Below are 14335 nucleotides of genomic sequence, written 5' to 3' on the forward strand. Positions count from 1 at the left end.
GATTTGAAACTGTCTCATTGCTATCTGTTTATCAATAAAACTTTGAAGAAAAAAAAAGATTTTTGTTGCTATGATTCTGGTGTTTTTTTTTGTTTGTTTTTTTTTTTTTTTAGAAATGGGGATTGAACTCAAGCCCTTGCGCTTGCCAGGGAAGTGCTTATTCCACTGAGCCATTTCCCTGGCCCCTCTTTTTGTTTTTGAGACAGGTCTTGCTATGTATTTCAGGCTGGCCTTGAACTCATTATGTAGCCCAGACTGGCCTCAAACTCACAGCGATCTTCCTGCCTCAGCCTCCCAGGTGGCAGGATTACAGGCATGTGCCACCACACCAGGCTACTTTTCCTTTCTTTAAATGTCACATTACATATTATATTACATAATACAAGGTTTGTTTGTCCAAAAGGTAAAAAGTGTGCTTCAAATGTTTGCTTTCACATACAACATCTGCTATATTGAAGATCAAGTCAACCAAACAAAGATTAAATGAACACTCTGTCCAAGGCACTGGTGAAATACAAAGGTGTACAAAGCTAAATGGCTGCACTGAAAGAATGATCAATCTGATAAAGGGCATAAAGCAGCATGATAGGAGCCCTTAATGATGAGACAACACCCGCGAAACACATTCTATGTATAAGGTTTTATATATGTTACCTTCTTTAATCAACCCAATGGAGCACAGAGAGATTACCTAACTTGTCTAAGGTCACATAACTAGTGACAGAATAAGAATCTGAACTCAAGTAATTTACAACCAAGAAGATATATGTTTCTTTCCCTATTTGGTAACACTGATGTGACCTTAAAAAATTATTTCACTTTTCTAAGCCCCAGTTTTTTCATTGGTCAGATTATATTTTTGCCTCCTAGAATTCCCACTGTGGGGCAGGGAGATAGCTCAGTGGTCTACGCACCTGCCTGGCAGGCACAAAGATTCAAGTTCAATTCCTGGTACCACATGCTGGGACGGCGTGAAACCCTAGGTGTGCCATGCTGGCCCCAGGACCAGTTGTGGTGGTGCACACTTGTAATCCCAGCGCTAGGGAATCTGAGACAGGAGGATTGTTACAAGTCTGAACTGTGTAGTGAGACCCTGTATCCAATAAATAAAAAGGAAAAAAAATTAAAATAAAAATTCCCATTGGAATTCAAAGTCAGTCATCTTGAAATAGAGTAACATTTACAAAACATTTGCAGCATTTTATAAGATGTTCTGCTGAACAGTTAAAAGGGTTCTGCAACTCAGCAACTGGAAAGGGTATCTCTTCTTAGAGCTTCATACTGGGTACTGTATGTGCACAACTCATCCTGAGAATTCTGAAATGAAGAAATATTTTTAACTCTGCTTCTTACCCAGCATACCCATGTTTATTTGACCACAGGATCTTTGGTTCAACCGAACACCCAGATATACCTTTAACCCTGGAACAGACTGGGAATTGCTGGCAGGAAAAAGGCAACAACATCTAATAAGTTTGAATATGGGTCCATGAATGTTTAACCAAGTACTTGAGCAACAACTCCAGAGCCCCTCCAGGTCTCTATTCTTCCTCTCAACTCTTGCCTAGACTACTTCAGTAACTCTCTGTTGGTTCTCTGTCTCTTGGCGCTCAGTTACAGTCATTTTACAAACAAGTGGAAGTGGCAATGTCCCCATGCTATAGTATATTCTACAGCACAGACATACTGATGTGATCTATGCATTACTTTAACATAATGAATACTTTACTGTTCCCCCATGAAATAGGATATTCTACAGCATAGATATATTAATGTGATCCATGCATTACTTTATTCATTTATTTAATTCTTTTTTTCCTTTCTTTTTCAGGGCTGGAGATTGAGCTCAGGCCATGCACATGTGAAGGCAAGTGCTCTAGATCTCATCCTTTCCCTACCCCCAGTTCTTGTTCACTGAAATCACAGAACCACCCTTCGATGTACACACCGAGTCAGTGAGTCTGTGGTGCAAGTCTGTGTGCACACTCTAAGTTTACTCAACTGCCTCTTGGATGGTTTCCATCTCTTTCTCCAAGATACAGCCTCAATCCCTAGGGCCCTTCACATTCTGCCTCCTGCCCTTCTTTTGCACCTCATCTCTTTATTTCTATTCCTTATTATACAAGTTCTTTAGAATGTGATCACAATGTGATCTCTAATACCTATACAAATAACAATGCTAATCTATTTTGCAAATTCTTATGTTCATGTAACAGTGGGACTAAGTGCCTATTACAAAGCGCACACTGCTCTAGGCACAGATAGGTACTTCCGCATCCCACAGCCTTGGTCAGCCAGGTCTTTGCCTCCTCCACCTAGAACACAACCAAGCTTCACTCATCTGTTTTCCTATGCCTGATGACTTCCTAGTTATCTTCAAAGTTCACTAGTAAGTCTCCTTTGTAAGACCCAAAAGGTCCCCATTAAAAAGTTCTTTTTTGACTCTCATTATCCTTAGTTCTTCCACAGAGCTGGTTATACTCTGTAGCATTGTATTACAGGTGTTGAAAACTCGTATATTCCATGCCTCAATGCTAAGATCACTGAGAGCAACACTATGCTGTCAATGTTCAGCTTACATAGCCTGCCATAGGCAGAGCTGCAATAATTGGTCTAAACCTAATAAATGCTTAATAAATATTTAATAAGTGATCAAGGTCAGATTTTAGGGTGTTCAATTAGGCAAGACCTGAGAGGTAAAACTGGAAAGAAGTGCACGTAAAGACAAGGAGACCAGAAAGACAGCTACCATTAAAGTCAACACATGATGTAACAAAGACCTGAACTGGAGAGCAGAAACAGACTGAAAGAAAGGGAGACCTGAAAAAACTCGAGAGGGCAAAAAAGTGGGAATAATCAAAGATTACCAAATTGACAGGGAAATGGGGGATATAATAAGATAAAATTTACTGCTGTTAAAGAGATTAAACCCCCTAGTAGGGATTAATCCCTAAGCCCTTTGTATTTTTTTATATTGACACAAAGTCTTGCTAAGTTGGTAAGTTGCCCTGGTTGGGCTGACATTTGTGATCCTTCTGCCTCAGCTTCCTAGAGTGCTGGAGTGATAGAAGTGTACCACCACACCTGGCCTGAACTTAAAATTTAAGTGGCTTAACAAAAAGACTTTCCCTGTCAAACATCAAATTGACACAGATGATCCTGATGGACAGGTAGTTCCCTTCCAAGAATGATTTAGGGATATAAGCATCTTTCATCTTGAATGGGCCACCTTCAAGATCATCTGCCTAAGGAGAAATACAAATGCAAGATTTTTGTAGACAGGCAATAGAAAATACAACTTCTGCTCATACTCTGTTGGCAAGGTCTCAGTAATATGATCTAGCTAACTCCAAGAAAGCTGGGAAATGTAGTCCAGCTAAGTACTCAGGAACAAAAGAAAATGTGTTTGTTATATTTGCTTTGGTCTCTTCTGCTATAGTTCAGGCATTTGGAAATTTCAAGGAATGAAGGTAGAGGGAAAATATATTCAGTTTGTAGTCAGTTAGATGAGAATAAATTGAGTCAGTTCTTATAAAACTGTTGAGAAAGCTAAACCTTTAGTCAAAATATTCACCCACATTTCTTTAAACTTAACACTTATGTTATATTCAGAAAGTCTATTTTTTAAATTATCTGCTGTATAGATCTGTTAATGATCAGTCTTATATATATGCCAAAATATTCTATCACCAGTAGGATGGACTGTTGTATAAATTTTATCAATTATGGGTAAAGATACATGTGAATCTTGTACTACTGTTTTCACTGGCTTTACAATCATTTTTTTTTAGAAGACTTGTTGATGTAATAAATCCAAAGTCCATAGTCTTGGCTATGGTGGATATTTTTATTTAATTTTATTCTTATATAAAATAAAATGTATTATGTTCATACCTTTCATACAATTGATGACAAAGAACAGTAAAGATTGTGCATGTCACATATACACATCAAAAAGTCTCACTGAATTAAAAAACAAAATGAAGGATCAAGAACACTGGTCTGAAACCTACTTATAGGATTTTAGGATTTAACAAATAAAAAGAAGTGTGAAATTCCAGACCATAGAGGTGTTGAAAACAGAAGAATGATAAATACAAGAGAACATATTTTCACATTAAAAACAGCAAAAGCTACATAACCAAAATCCAAACCTAAACATTAAAACAAAAAAAATTCAAAATCAAGAAGGAGATCGGAGGCCAAATGAAGACCTATCAATTAAATACCTATTTTAAAGAAATATCTAGACCATAACCAAAAAAAGCAATATTTACCGATAAGATTTCTTAGTTTTCTTACATACTTCTCTAGAATTAGAAGATAATTTATCATTTAACAATGGGAATGTGATTTAAATGACTTTTTAAAAAAATAATTACAGAATTTGAGAATAATGTACACACATTTTATAGATGTATTCCAAAAGTAAGATGTATAGTATAAAATACCTTTACTTTTTTTTTTTTTTTTAGTATATGATTTCTCTAATTTCCCCACATTCAAATTGACAAGGACTTTGGCAGTATATACACTGAATTCTAATCTTGCAGAAAATTTATTTCTAAGTGAGTTAGCCATAAAGCCAGGACAAAGCATTATTTATTCCTGAAGCGCATATCATAGAACTACTGAAATTACCAGCTGGACAAAACTTTGCTCCGAATGCCTTCAAGGCATGACTGGCTGGCTTGAGTTGTGGGGATCGAACCACAGCAACCTGAGCCTGACTGCTTTGTTGAAGCAGCCACTTAAAGAACTGAGCTAAGGGGCAGGCCCCCAAAACTTTGAAGATAACCCAATCAATTGATAGATGAAGTCTTGCACAGCATAATGTTGGATTTTGCTTCCTAATCTACTCTGCCAGTCTATTTCTTTCAATTGGTGAATTGAGTCCATTTACATTGATGGCTATAATTGAGATGTACCGATTTATGTTTGAAATGTTATTTACCTGCCGTTGTATACTTTTTTTTCTCCTGTGCTTAACTGTTTGCCCTATTTGGTGGGTTCTTTCCATTCTCACTCATGGAGTTGTGGTCATTTGGATTCCGCTCTAGAATATTTTTTAGTAGTCTGTGTAGGGTTGGCTTTTTCATCATGAAATTCTTCAGTTGTTCTTTTTTTTTAAAGAACATTTTTTTTTAAAGTTTATTTATTTATTTAGTGTGTGTGTGTGTGTGTGTGTGTGTGTGGCCAGATCAGCCCACCAGGGGGTGGGGCTGGCTGGCATGTGGTGCTGGGGGATCGAACCGTGGTCCCTGTGCTTTGCTAAGCTTGTTCTAAGTAGGTGCTTTAGACCACTGAGCCATCTCACCAGCCCCTCTTCAGTTGTTCTTTGTCAAGGAAGTACTTCACTTCTCCATTAAACTTGAAAGAGAGTTTTGCAAGGTATATCAGTCTGGGTTGGAATTTGTTTTCTTGAAAGACTTGTAGTACTTTGCTCCACGCTCTTCTTGACTTGATGGTTTATGAAGAGAAATCTGCAGTTATTCTGATGGTTTTTCCTTTAAATGTGACCTGTTTCTTTTCTCTAGCAGCTTTTACTATTTTGTTCCTGTGCTGAATTTCTGGGATCTTGATTATTATATGTCTGGGTGTGGTTTTAATTGGGTGGATGTTATTTGGAGTTCTATATGCTTCAGTTACCTGAATGTCTGATTGCTGTCCCATATTTGGGAAGTTTTCTGCTATTACTTCTGCCCATATTCTTTTTATATCATTTGTACTGATTCCTTCTTTCTCATTGATGCCTATTAGTCTTAGGTTATTCATCTTTGCATTGTCTTGCAGATGCTGAATTATTTTTTTCCTGCATCCTAGTTGTTTTTAAGAGATCTTTTCTTACCTTATCACTAGCTGCAACAGTGTCTTCAAGGTTTGAAAGTCTATTTTCACTTTCATTCAGTTTTGCCAGCTTGTGATTAAGGTTTTAATTTCCTGTATATCTCTTTGAATCTGCTTCATGCATTTTATTTCTTTCCTATATTGCTCATTCAAGGATTCCATCATTTTTCTATTCTCTATTTTTTTTTTTATCACTGTCTTCTTTAGAAGCACTTAGTAATTCTTTCACTATAGGTGTTTCTTTTTTTACTTCAGGGATTATTTCTGATGATTTTTTCTATACCTTTTTGCAGTTGTTTCTTTACTTCAGACACTATTATTTCAGAGATATCAGGTGTGTGATTTTCAATTTCTTCTATGCTATTGTCCCCTGCATTTATTTTGGGTGGGCTCAGGGCCTGAGAATGCATTTTTGTCCCTTCTCTTTGTCATATTGTATAGCACTGTCTTCTGACCTTTGGTGTAGAGATTTGGTACAGTTATTACCTAAGCAGCAGATCCAGATCTACAGTTCAAACTCGTCCAGGTGAGTGTGACTTGGGTCTGGCTGCTGTGCTCCACTTCTTCCTGTTGCAGCACTTGGAAGTCAACCCACTCTTCCACTCTGGCAAGATGTTCTGCTCCTAGATTAGCTGGATGGGTCTTGCCTCTAGCCTCTCTGCAGGGGATTCTTCTGCAGGGGTCCACATACACCTGGCCTGGCCTGGGTGCTGGCTCAAATGAGGATTCGGTGGGCCAATGAGTGGTCCCACACATACACCAGGCCTGAAAGCTAGCTAGAATGAGGATCTGGAGGGACCCAGGCAGCCCCACTCACATGCCAGGCTTGGGTGCTGGCTGGAATGAGGATCCAGAGGTCCCTGGGAAGCCTCACTCACACAATGGCCTGGGCACTGGCTGGAATCTATGGTGGATATTTTTTGTGCATGTTTATAAAAGCATCTCTTCCGTTTTTCCAAGTGCAGTTCTTAGCTTTGCCTAACTTCTGCCTCTCTTGGCCATTATGTGATGGGTTCACTAGACATACCCACAGCACCAGTTATGCCCTTAGGCCAAATGAAATAGATCACCTCACTCAGTGTTGGTCCCTTAGGTGATTTACTCAGGTCCCATTAACTGACATCAAAGTCAGGTTTATGAGAGAACACCAACAACAACCTAAATCCCAGTAGTATGGAGGTACATGACAAAGTCCCAAAATCACTATTTCTCTCAAATGTTAAATAATTCACTGAGGCATTTCAGGTACAAGCCTCCAGCAAGAGTTATATTTGAACAATTAATGAAGCAGAGGCCAGACAAAAGACTGCAGTGTAGAGAAATAAATTAATGACTTCTGAAAGAAGTATAACAAATAATGACCTTTTCACATTAAGAAGCATGTAAGACACTCCAACATACCAATGACTTACTATTAGATCAAGTTTGATTACAGAAAATAGCCTGGAACTATGTAACAGAATTAAACCCTAAAAGTATTTGTGAATTTTACATATGTGAATATAAAACCTACTTATGCTATTTGGAAAGTTTTTATACTTATAATGTGTACCTACTCCCAAAGTTCTTTTACTCAGACTGCTAACATTACACTGACCATCTACCAAATATATTATAGGAAGGACCAGAAACAATGCAGTTGTTTGTTAGGTGAGAAATTACAAATATAAAGTAACATGATGATACAGCATGTACAGATACTAACTTCTGAATTGTAGAATGGCTGCATAAAAACAGGACATTAATCCAAACACTTCCCACCTAGAAGATTTTAAGACAAATTTTAACTTCAGCAATAGCTATCTCTTCTGCAAAACTAGAATGATTCACTTAGGCAACAAATAAATATCAAACACCAACCATGTATCAAGTAGTACTTTGCAAGGGTTATTAAAATAAAATACAGCTGGTGTTCATTATGTATGTGTAATTACCCAAATTACATACAGATGATTGACAAGGGAGGGCCAAAGTCAGCAAGCTGAAAAATCAATGGAATTCCTAACTGGAAAGAGAGACATGTGGTTAGGTTCACTTGCTATCCAGGGACTAATGGAATATTAGTATTCACTCTGGATTTTCTCTAGTAATCTCAACCGAACTTAACCTTAAGTCTCCTACAAAATCTATATCATAAAATTTTGAGTTCTAATTCAATAGCTTTTGAATTAAAGGAATTAGGAAATGTGTATATGTACTAAAGATTTTCCAAGCTGTTTTCCACTGATAGTTTTTTTTTTTTTTAAATTATTTGTGTGTGTGTGTGTGTGTGTGTGTGTGTGCACCAGGGGGCAGGGCTGGCTGGCATATGGTGCTGGGGGATTGAACCGCAGTCCCTGTGCTTTGCTAAGCTTGTTCTAAGTAGGTGCTTTAGACCACTGGCCCATCTCACCAGCCCCAACCCCCCCTTTTTTTTTTGGCAGAACCAGGAATTGAACTCAGGCCCTTATACTTTGCAGGCAAGCATTTATTCTACTGAGCTATCTTCCCAGGTCCTCCACTGATATGTTTTTAAAGATTTTTTTTTTGGAACTGAGGATTGAACTCAGGACCTTGTGCTTGCCAGGCAAGCACTTATTCTCCTGAACCATCTCCCCAGCCGCCCTTTAAAGATATTCTTATAAGAAGAAATTTTGTTGGGACATTAATTTGATTAACTAGTCAAATCTACAACAGAAATAACTTCTTTGGAAGATATAGGAAGATGAAAAGACACATGAGATTTCAAAGAGAGAAGAGCTTCAAGTTAGAGCCTTGACTTTCCCCATTCTCTAGCTGTATCACCTGAGAAGTCTCAAGGTTTTGGAGTCTCAGTTGTCACAAGAGTAAAATAACTCTCACCTATGGCATTACAAGGATCAAATAAGATAATTGTCCCAAAAAATGATTAGTAACCCAAAAATATAAAGCTAATATAAATTGCAGGATAGGTAGAAAGTAAAAAATGATCCCAAGATAGCCCTTCAAGGGAAGACACTTGTATGGTTAAAGGTCTACAGAAGGGCAGAGCCTAGAGAAGTGATCTGGAGCCATGACAGTAACCATTCTTTGCTTGTTTGTTAGTGAGGAAAGCTCACTAGACATTAGAACTGGCAAGGAAGAGACATCTCTAAATATTATAGAAAAACACACTGATAGACTGCTAAGAATATAAAAAGATTAAGATAGTTATATATTAATTTCTCTTAGTTTATTGGAAAGAAAGGTTTGTGCTAATACTGTTTGGGCAGTTATATGCCTATATACTGTATTCTGAGTAACTAATTTAAATATAACAATACACAATACATTAACCATTGTTCCTTATTACCCTGTTTTAAAACTATGTTTTATTTTTTCTCTTTAAAATTAAAAAAAAATGTGGATTGCTTTTTCAAGTAAATCAATAAAGTTGATTAGCCATAAATCAAAATTTCTAGAAATCATTCCTTTTATGAGGAAAACTTCCTTGTCATCATGCTTTTAGGGTGATTATAATTTAACATGCCAAGTCACCTGAACATTGTCACTTCTATCCATTGCCAAGCATACTGCTAGGACTAAAAAGTATGGCTGATGCACTGTTACTAAAAATATATTTAGTGTTGCATGAAAGGAGAGGTTAGTACTCCCCGTGACAAGGATGGAAGAGGCCTGAGGGCCTGACAACACGCATATGGTTAAGGCATTGCCACCTACTTCATGGCATCTAACCACTTTTTTTCACATTCTATAGGGATTTAAAGTTTGGCATATCAACAATTGTTGGAAAACATCTGTTTCACGTTATGTCTAAGGTGTTTGATCTTCAGACAGTGATGTTAAGCTCAAATGCCCATGTTATAGGGCAATAATATCATTAAGCTTCTCTTCTGGAGGATTAACAACTTAATTTTGCAGACCAAAAAATTAAAGAGAAAAAGAAGGGCTACAATGACAGCCAATATTTTGGCCTTAGCCCTTCAAGGACAGTGAGGACTCAGGACATAACAGAACCTGTATTATAACATCCTTTAACTCAGTGGTGTCCCAAATTTTCTGTTCTAGAAGATTATGGGGCTACAGAGGAAAGTGATCAGCAATGTACAGTGGGCCTAAGGAGAGTAACCTAGACAGAAAACATTCTCTCAGGCTTTCACAGAGAGCAAATTGGTCAAGCAATGGCTGTGACTCATCCACATGGCTGACACTGACAAAAGATCTACCAACTGCTGTACATGGTTTCAGGGTAAATCCTGAGGGGATCTGACTGACCTTGTGGGATACAAGTTACATTTTTTTGTTATACAGATATTGCTTTATCTTGGTCTTAAACATCCAGCAGAAAAATATAAACACGAGGCATAAAAAGTAAAGTCATATTAATATGCGGAGCTGTAAAAGGCTCAAGTCAACAAATTCTTGCTACGGAAGTGTTTATTCTACTGAGCTATCTCCCTGGGCCCTAAGAATAGAGTTAGCACGTATGCCTTTGAATTTACGTTTTCTTTAATGGAACCGGGGATTGAACTCAGGCCCTTGTGCTTGCCAAGGAAGACTTATTCCACTGAGCCATCTCCCTGGCCCTCAAGTCAACACATTCTGACACTGCCAGTTCCGTGGATAACCCACTACTATTATGAACAACTGGACTACACTGAATTATTTTGCTGAATTCATGCACCTACAATATCTGAATGGCAATGGAACACCCATTTCTGACAAAACTAAACAAAAAAGGGGGATATAAATGAAGGTCCATTTTGTAGTGAAAAAAAAATATATATATATTTACACTCCAAATAATGTTTTATTTTTTAATTTATTTTATTGAGAAACAAATATCAATGAGATACTTTCCAAGCTGATTAATAGGACATTTTCAATAATTAATCATTGCACATTGTTATCTTCTCAGCGGTTATCCACAGCACAAGAAGCAGCCAGGACATCCCATCCAAATACTACTACTACAAATCTTCCTCTCACTGAGCCAAGAGAAAGCAGCCATACATCTATCCTAACTATTCTGTATATACAAATACAAAATGGTCCTTCCACTGTATCCCCTCTCTCCAGTTCAGTCCTGTCAGAGATGGGTATTCTATTGGCTGTGTGTGTGTGTGTGTGTGTGTGTGTGTGTGTGTGTATATACATATACACAAAATAGGATATATAGCTACTTTCTCTTAGTTCAATGAGAAGAAAGATTTATACTAAAAGTGTTTAGACAAGATATCATGTTTGCATCTTATACTCTGAATATCTACTATGAAGACAACAATATGCAATGCATTAATTATTGTAACTGCCCTACTAACCTGTTTTAAAACTGTCTCATTGCTATTTCTTTCTCAATAAAATTAATTTTAAAAAAATCCTTAAAAATACATGTAGTGATTTTTATAAAATAAAACTGAAAATTTTAACTTCATTTCATATAGAGCAAAAATGAGCAATACATACTTATATACTTATAAATTTATGTTTTTAATCAGTACGCATTTGTAATACATAATGATCACATTTATTGTGTAGAGTTGGTACATGTATACAATACATCATAATAATTCTTTTTTCTTTAACACCTACCCCAGCCCTCCTTCTCTGCTTCTTCCAATTCAGTCCTTTGCCCAAGTAGAAATGAAAGTATTTGATACACATGTGTGGGGAAATTTATCATATATTTTCACCTATCATGGAATCAACAAATGATAAAGACCTAAACAGTGATTCCCACTGACCACTATATAGTAAAAGATCAATGTAGACAGCAGTGACAGGGCTGGGGTCCTGAGTTCAATCCCTAGTAGCACGAGAGAGAGAGAGCAGAGAAAAGAGAGAAGAAAGAAGAGAGAGAGAGAGGGAGAGGAACAATGCTACAGGCTAATTTCTTCTTACCATGAGTAGATCCCACTGACCATGTCGTAGTTCTGACACACAGTGTCTGTGCTGCTAGGCCCAGCTGCTTTAGAGATCAGTAGCACCACCAAGCCCCTCAACTGCAGGTTGTGCCGGCTCTCGTATACAAACCCCCTGCCAACAAGTAGAGAAAGATGGTTAATAGTGCACAAAGTTCTAAAACTGGACAACTGGACTTACTGAAAAGAAATAGGGTTGAGGGAGGAGACAGTTAATGTGAGGAATTAATAACTTCAGGAGACAACTAGAGGAGCCCACTTTTGGGGTCTTAAAGTGACCCTCATGTTGTGAGGCTTGATGATCTGGTTCCTGCACTGTCTTGTCTCCCCACTATCTGCATCCTATTGTATAACCATTCATTCATTCATTCATTTATTCATTCATTCATTCATTCTATAATGTGGAGGGTCTGGTAAAGGCAAGCATTCTAGTACTGAGCTATAAAACTGTCCTTTACCTTGTAATCTTAATCATTTCCTCTGATGAGTGGAAGCCATAGTTTTAAACTGATTTGTGGTAGTCGATAGTAAGTGAAATGAAAGTTATAAATCTTGGATGAAATGATAATATTGGTGATGACAGTGGTAAAGGAGAGTGGTTTAAAAATACCTCTGTCTTCATACATAGAAAAGAAGCTCAGAGAAGGCTTAAAGATTTAAAAATGCATTCAAATAAATGGAAATGAATGCTACTAACAAAAATCTTATTTCCTAGTACATAAGGAAAGCAGTAATACAAATAAGGGCTTTAATTTAGAACATCTTTATTTTTATATAAAAGGAATTAATTTCTATGATTTTTGCTATAACTAGGGTGAGAAATACTTCAAAAGGAACAGAATTTCTTTCTAGGAGGAAGGTTTTTTTTTTTTTTGTTTGTTTGTTTGTTTTTTGTTTTTGCGGAACCAGGGATTGAACTCAGGACCTTGCGCTTGCCAGAGAAGCACTTATTCCACTGAGCTATTTCCCTGGCCCCTCAGAATTTCTTTCTAGTTATTTATTTGGTAATATGAAGACAAGGTCTCTCTATATATTCCAGGCTGGTCTCAAACTCACTATGTAGCCCAGGCTGCCACTGCATTTGTAGTGATTCTCCTGCCTCAGCCTGTTGAGTGCTGGGATTACAAGTATATGCCACCACACTCAGCCACATTTTCTGTTTAATATATTGCAAATGGTTGTAATACAAGAACTAAATGAAATCACTAAATTTCTCAAAATAAAAAATGGGAAGGTCTGGGAATGTGAAATCCCTGGGTTCAAGCCCCAGTACTTGAAAAAAGAGAGGAGGGGCAATGAAAGGGAGGAAAAAGGCCAAATTATAGCATGAATAAAAAAATGTGTAAATTTAGTTCTTGAATGTGGTTAAAAAAAAAAGCAAAATTAAAATCAGTATGCTAATACTTCATTGAATTATGAAGACTTCATTGAGCCATCCTAACCCTTTTTTTCTTTTTAGCCCCAGCCTTTTCTTTCTATTATTATTATTTTTTTTTTTTTTTTAAAATTATTTTGAGACAATGTCTTACTAAGTCATTCAGTTGCTTAGGCTGGGCTTGAACTGGCAGTCCTCCCGCTTCAGCCTCTCCAGAGTGCTGGGCATGTAGAGGTGTGCCACACACAGCTTCAATGTAAGTTAATTAAGTTAGCATAACCCCCAAAGGAGCTAATCTATTACTGAAAAAAAATCTTTGCATGCCAAAAGAAATCATCAACAGAGTGGGAAAATTTTTCATTACTTATTCCTCAGAGGACTATTTTTTTTTTCCAGTACCAGGGATTGAACCCAGGACCCTGCACTTGCAAGGCAAGTGCTTATTATTATCTAGAATATATAAAAAAACACACAAAAAAATCAGACTCCTGCCCAGATGTAGACCCAATTCAAAAATGGGAATCTGAAATAAACAGACACTTCTCAAATGAGTAAGTGCAAATGGCAAATAAATTAACATCACTGATCATTTGAGAAGTGCAAATTAAAATTATCCTGAGATTATATCTCACTCCAGAAGGAATTTATCAAGCAACTAAGCAATAACAAATGCTGGCGAGCCTAAGGGAAGGAAGGAACTCTTCTCCACTGCTGATGGGAGTGAAAATTGGTATCACTACTATGGAAATCAATATGGAGACTGTCCTCACAGAATTGACCCAGCTATTCCCCTCCTAGGTATTTTCCCAGAAGAACTAAAAGCATCATACCACAATATATGCACACCCATGTTTATAAAAACACAATCTGAAATAGCTAAATCTTGAAAACAGCCCAGATGTCCATCATTGGATGACTGGGCAAAGAAAATGAGGATTTTTATATGTAGTGGGATATTATCCTGTCATAAAGAAGGAAAAACTTGAGACACTTTTATGTAAATGGATGTACCTTGAGACCATACTATTAAGTGAAATAAATCAGACATACATATCTGAATATTACATTTTCTTTTTTATGAGAAATCAGAAGTACAAATAAGGACCAAAATACATAACAGACATTGGGGAAGCAGGAAGAAAATGTTCAAATTGGAAGGGGAACAAGGGAAGGGGTATGGAGAAAGGAAGGGAAAAGGAGAAATAAAATAGGAAAAAATGAAACAAAGCTTTTG

At 37.1% G+C, this 14335-nt stretch overlaps 1 protein-coding gene and 1 non-coding gene across 2 annotated transcripts in view; one reads left to right on the plus strand and one right to left on the minus strand.

Moving 5' to 3' along the window:
* The window catches only part of Pdss2 (decaprenyl diphosphate synthase subunit 2), a 306086-nt gene that overhangs the window by 178869 nt on the left and 112882 nt on the right, over positions 1-14335 (minus strand). The window contains exon 2 of the mRNA XM_023722321.1: positions 11707-11841. Within this exon, the coding sequence (XP_023578089.1) occupies positions 11707-11841 (135 nt within the window). The remainder of the gene's footprint in view (positions 1-11706; positions 11842-14335) is intronic.
* LOC111818418 lies at positions 9429-9551 on the plus strand. The gene has a single exon (XR_002822411.1). It is a non-coding gene; the product is annotated as a U6atac minor spliceosomal RNA (small nuclear RNA).

This window comes from Octodon degus, unplaced genomic scaffold (genome assembly GCF_000260255.1).
Source record: "Octodon degus isolate 3935 unplaced genomic scaffold, OctDeg1.0 scaffold00090, whole genome shotgun sequence".
Lineage (NCBI taxonomy): Eukaryota > Metazoa > Chordata > Mammalia > Rodentia > Octodontidae > Octodon > Octodon degus.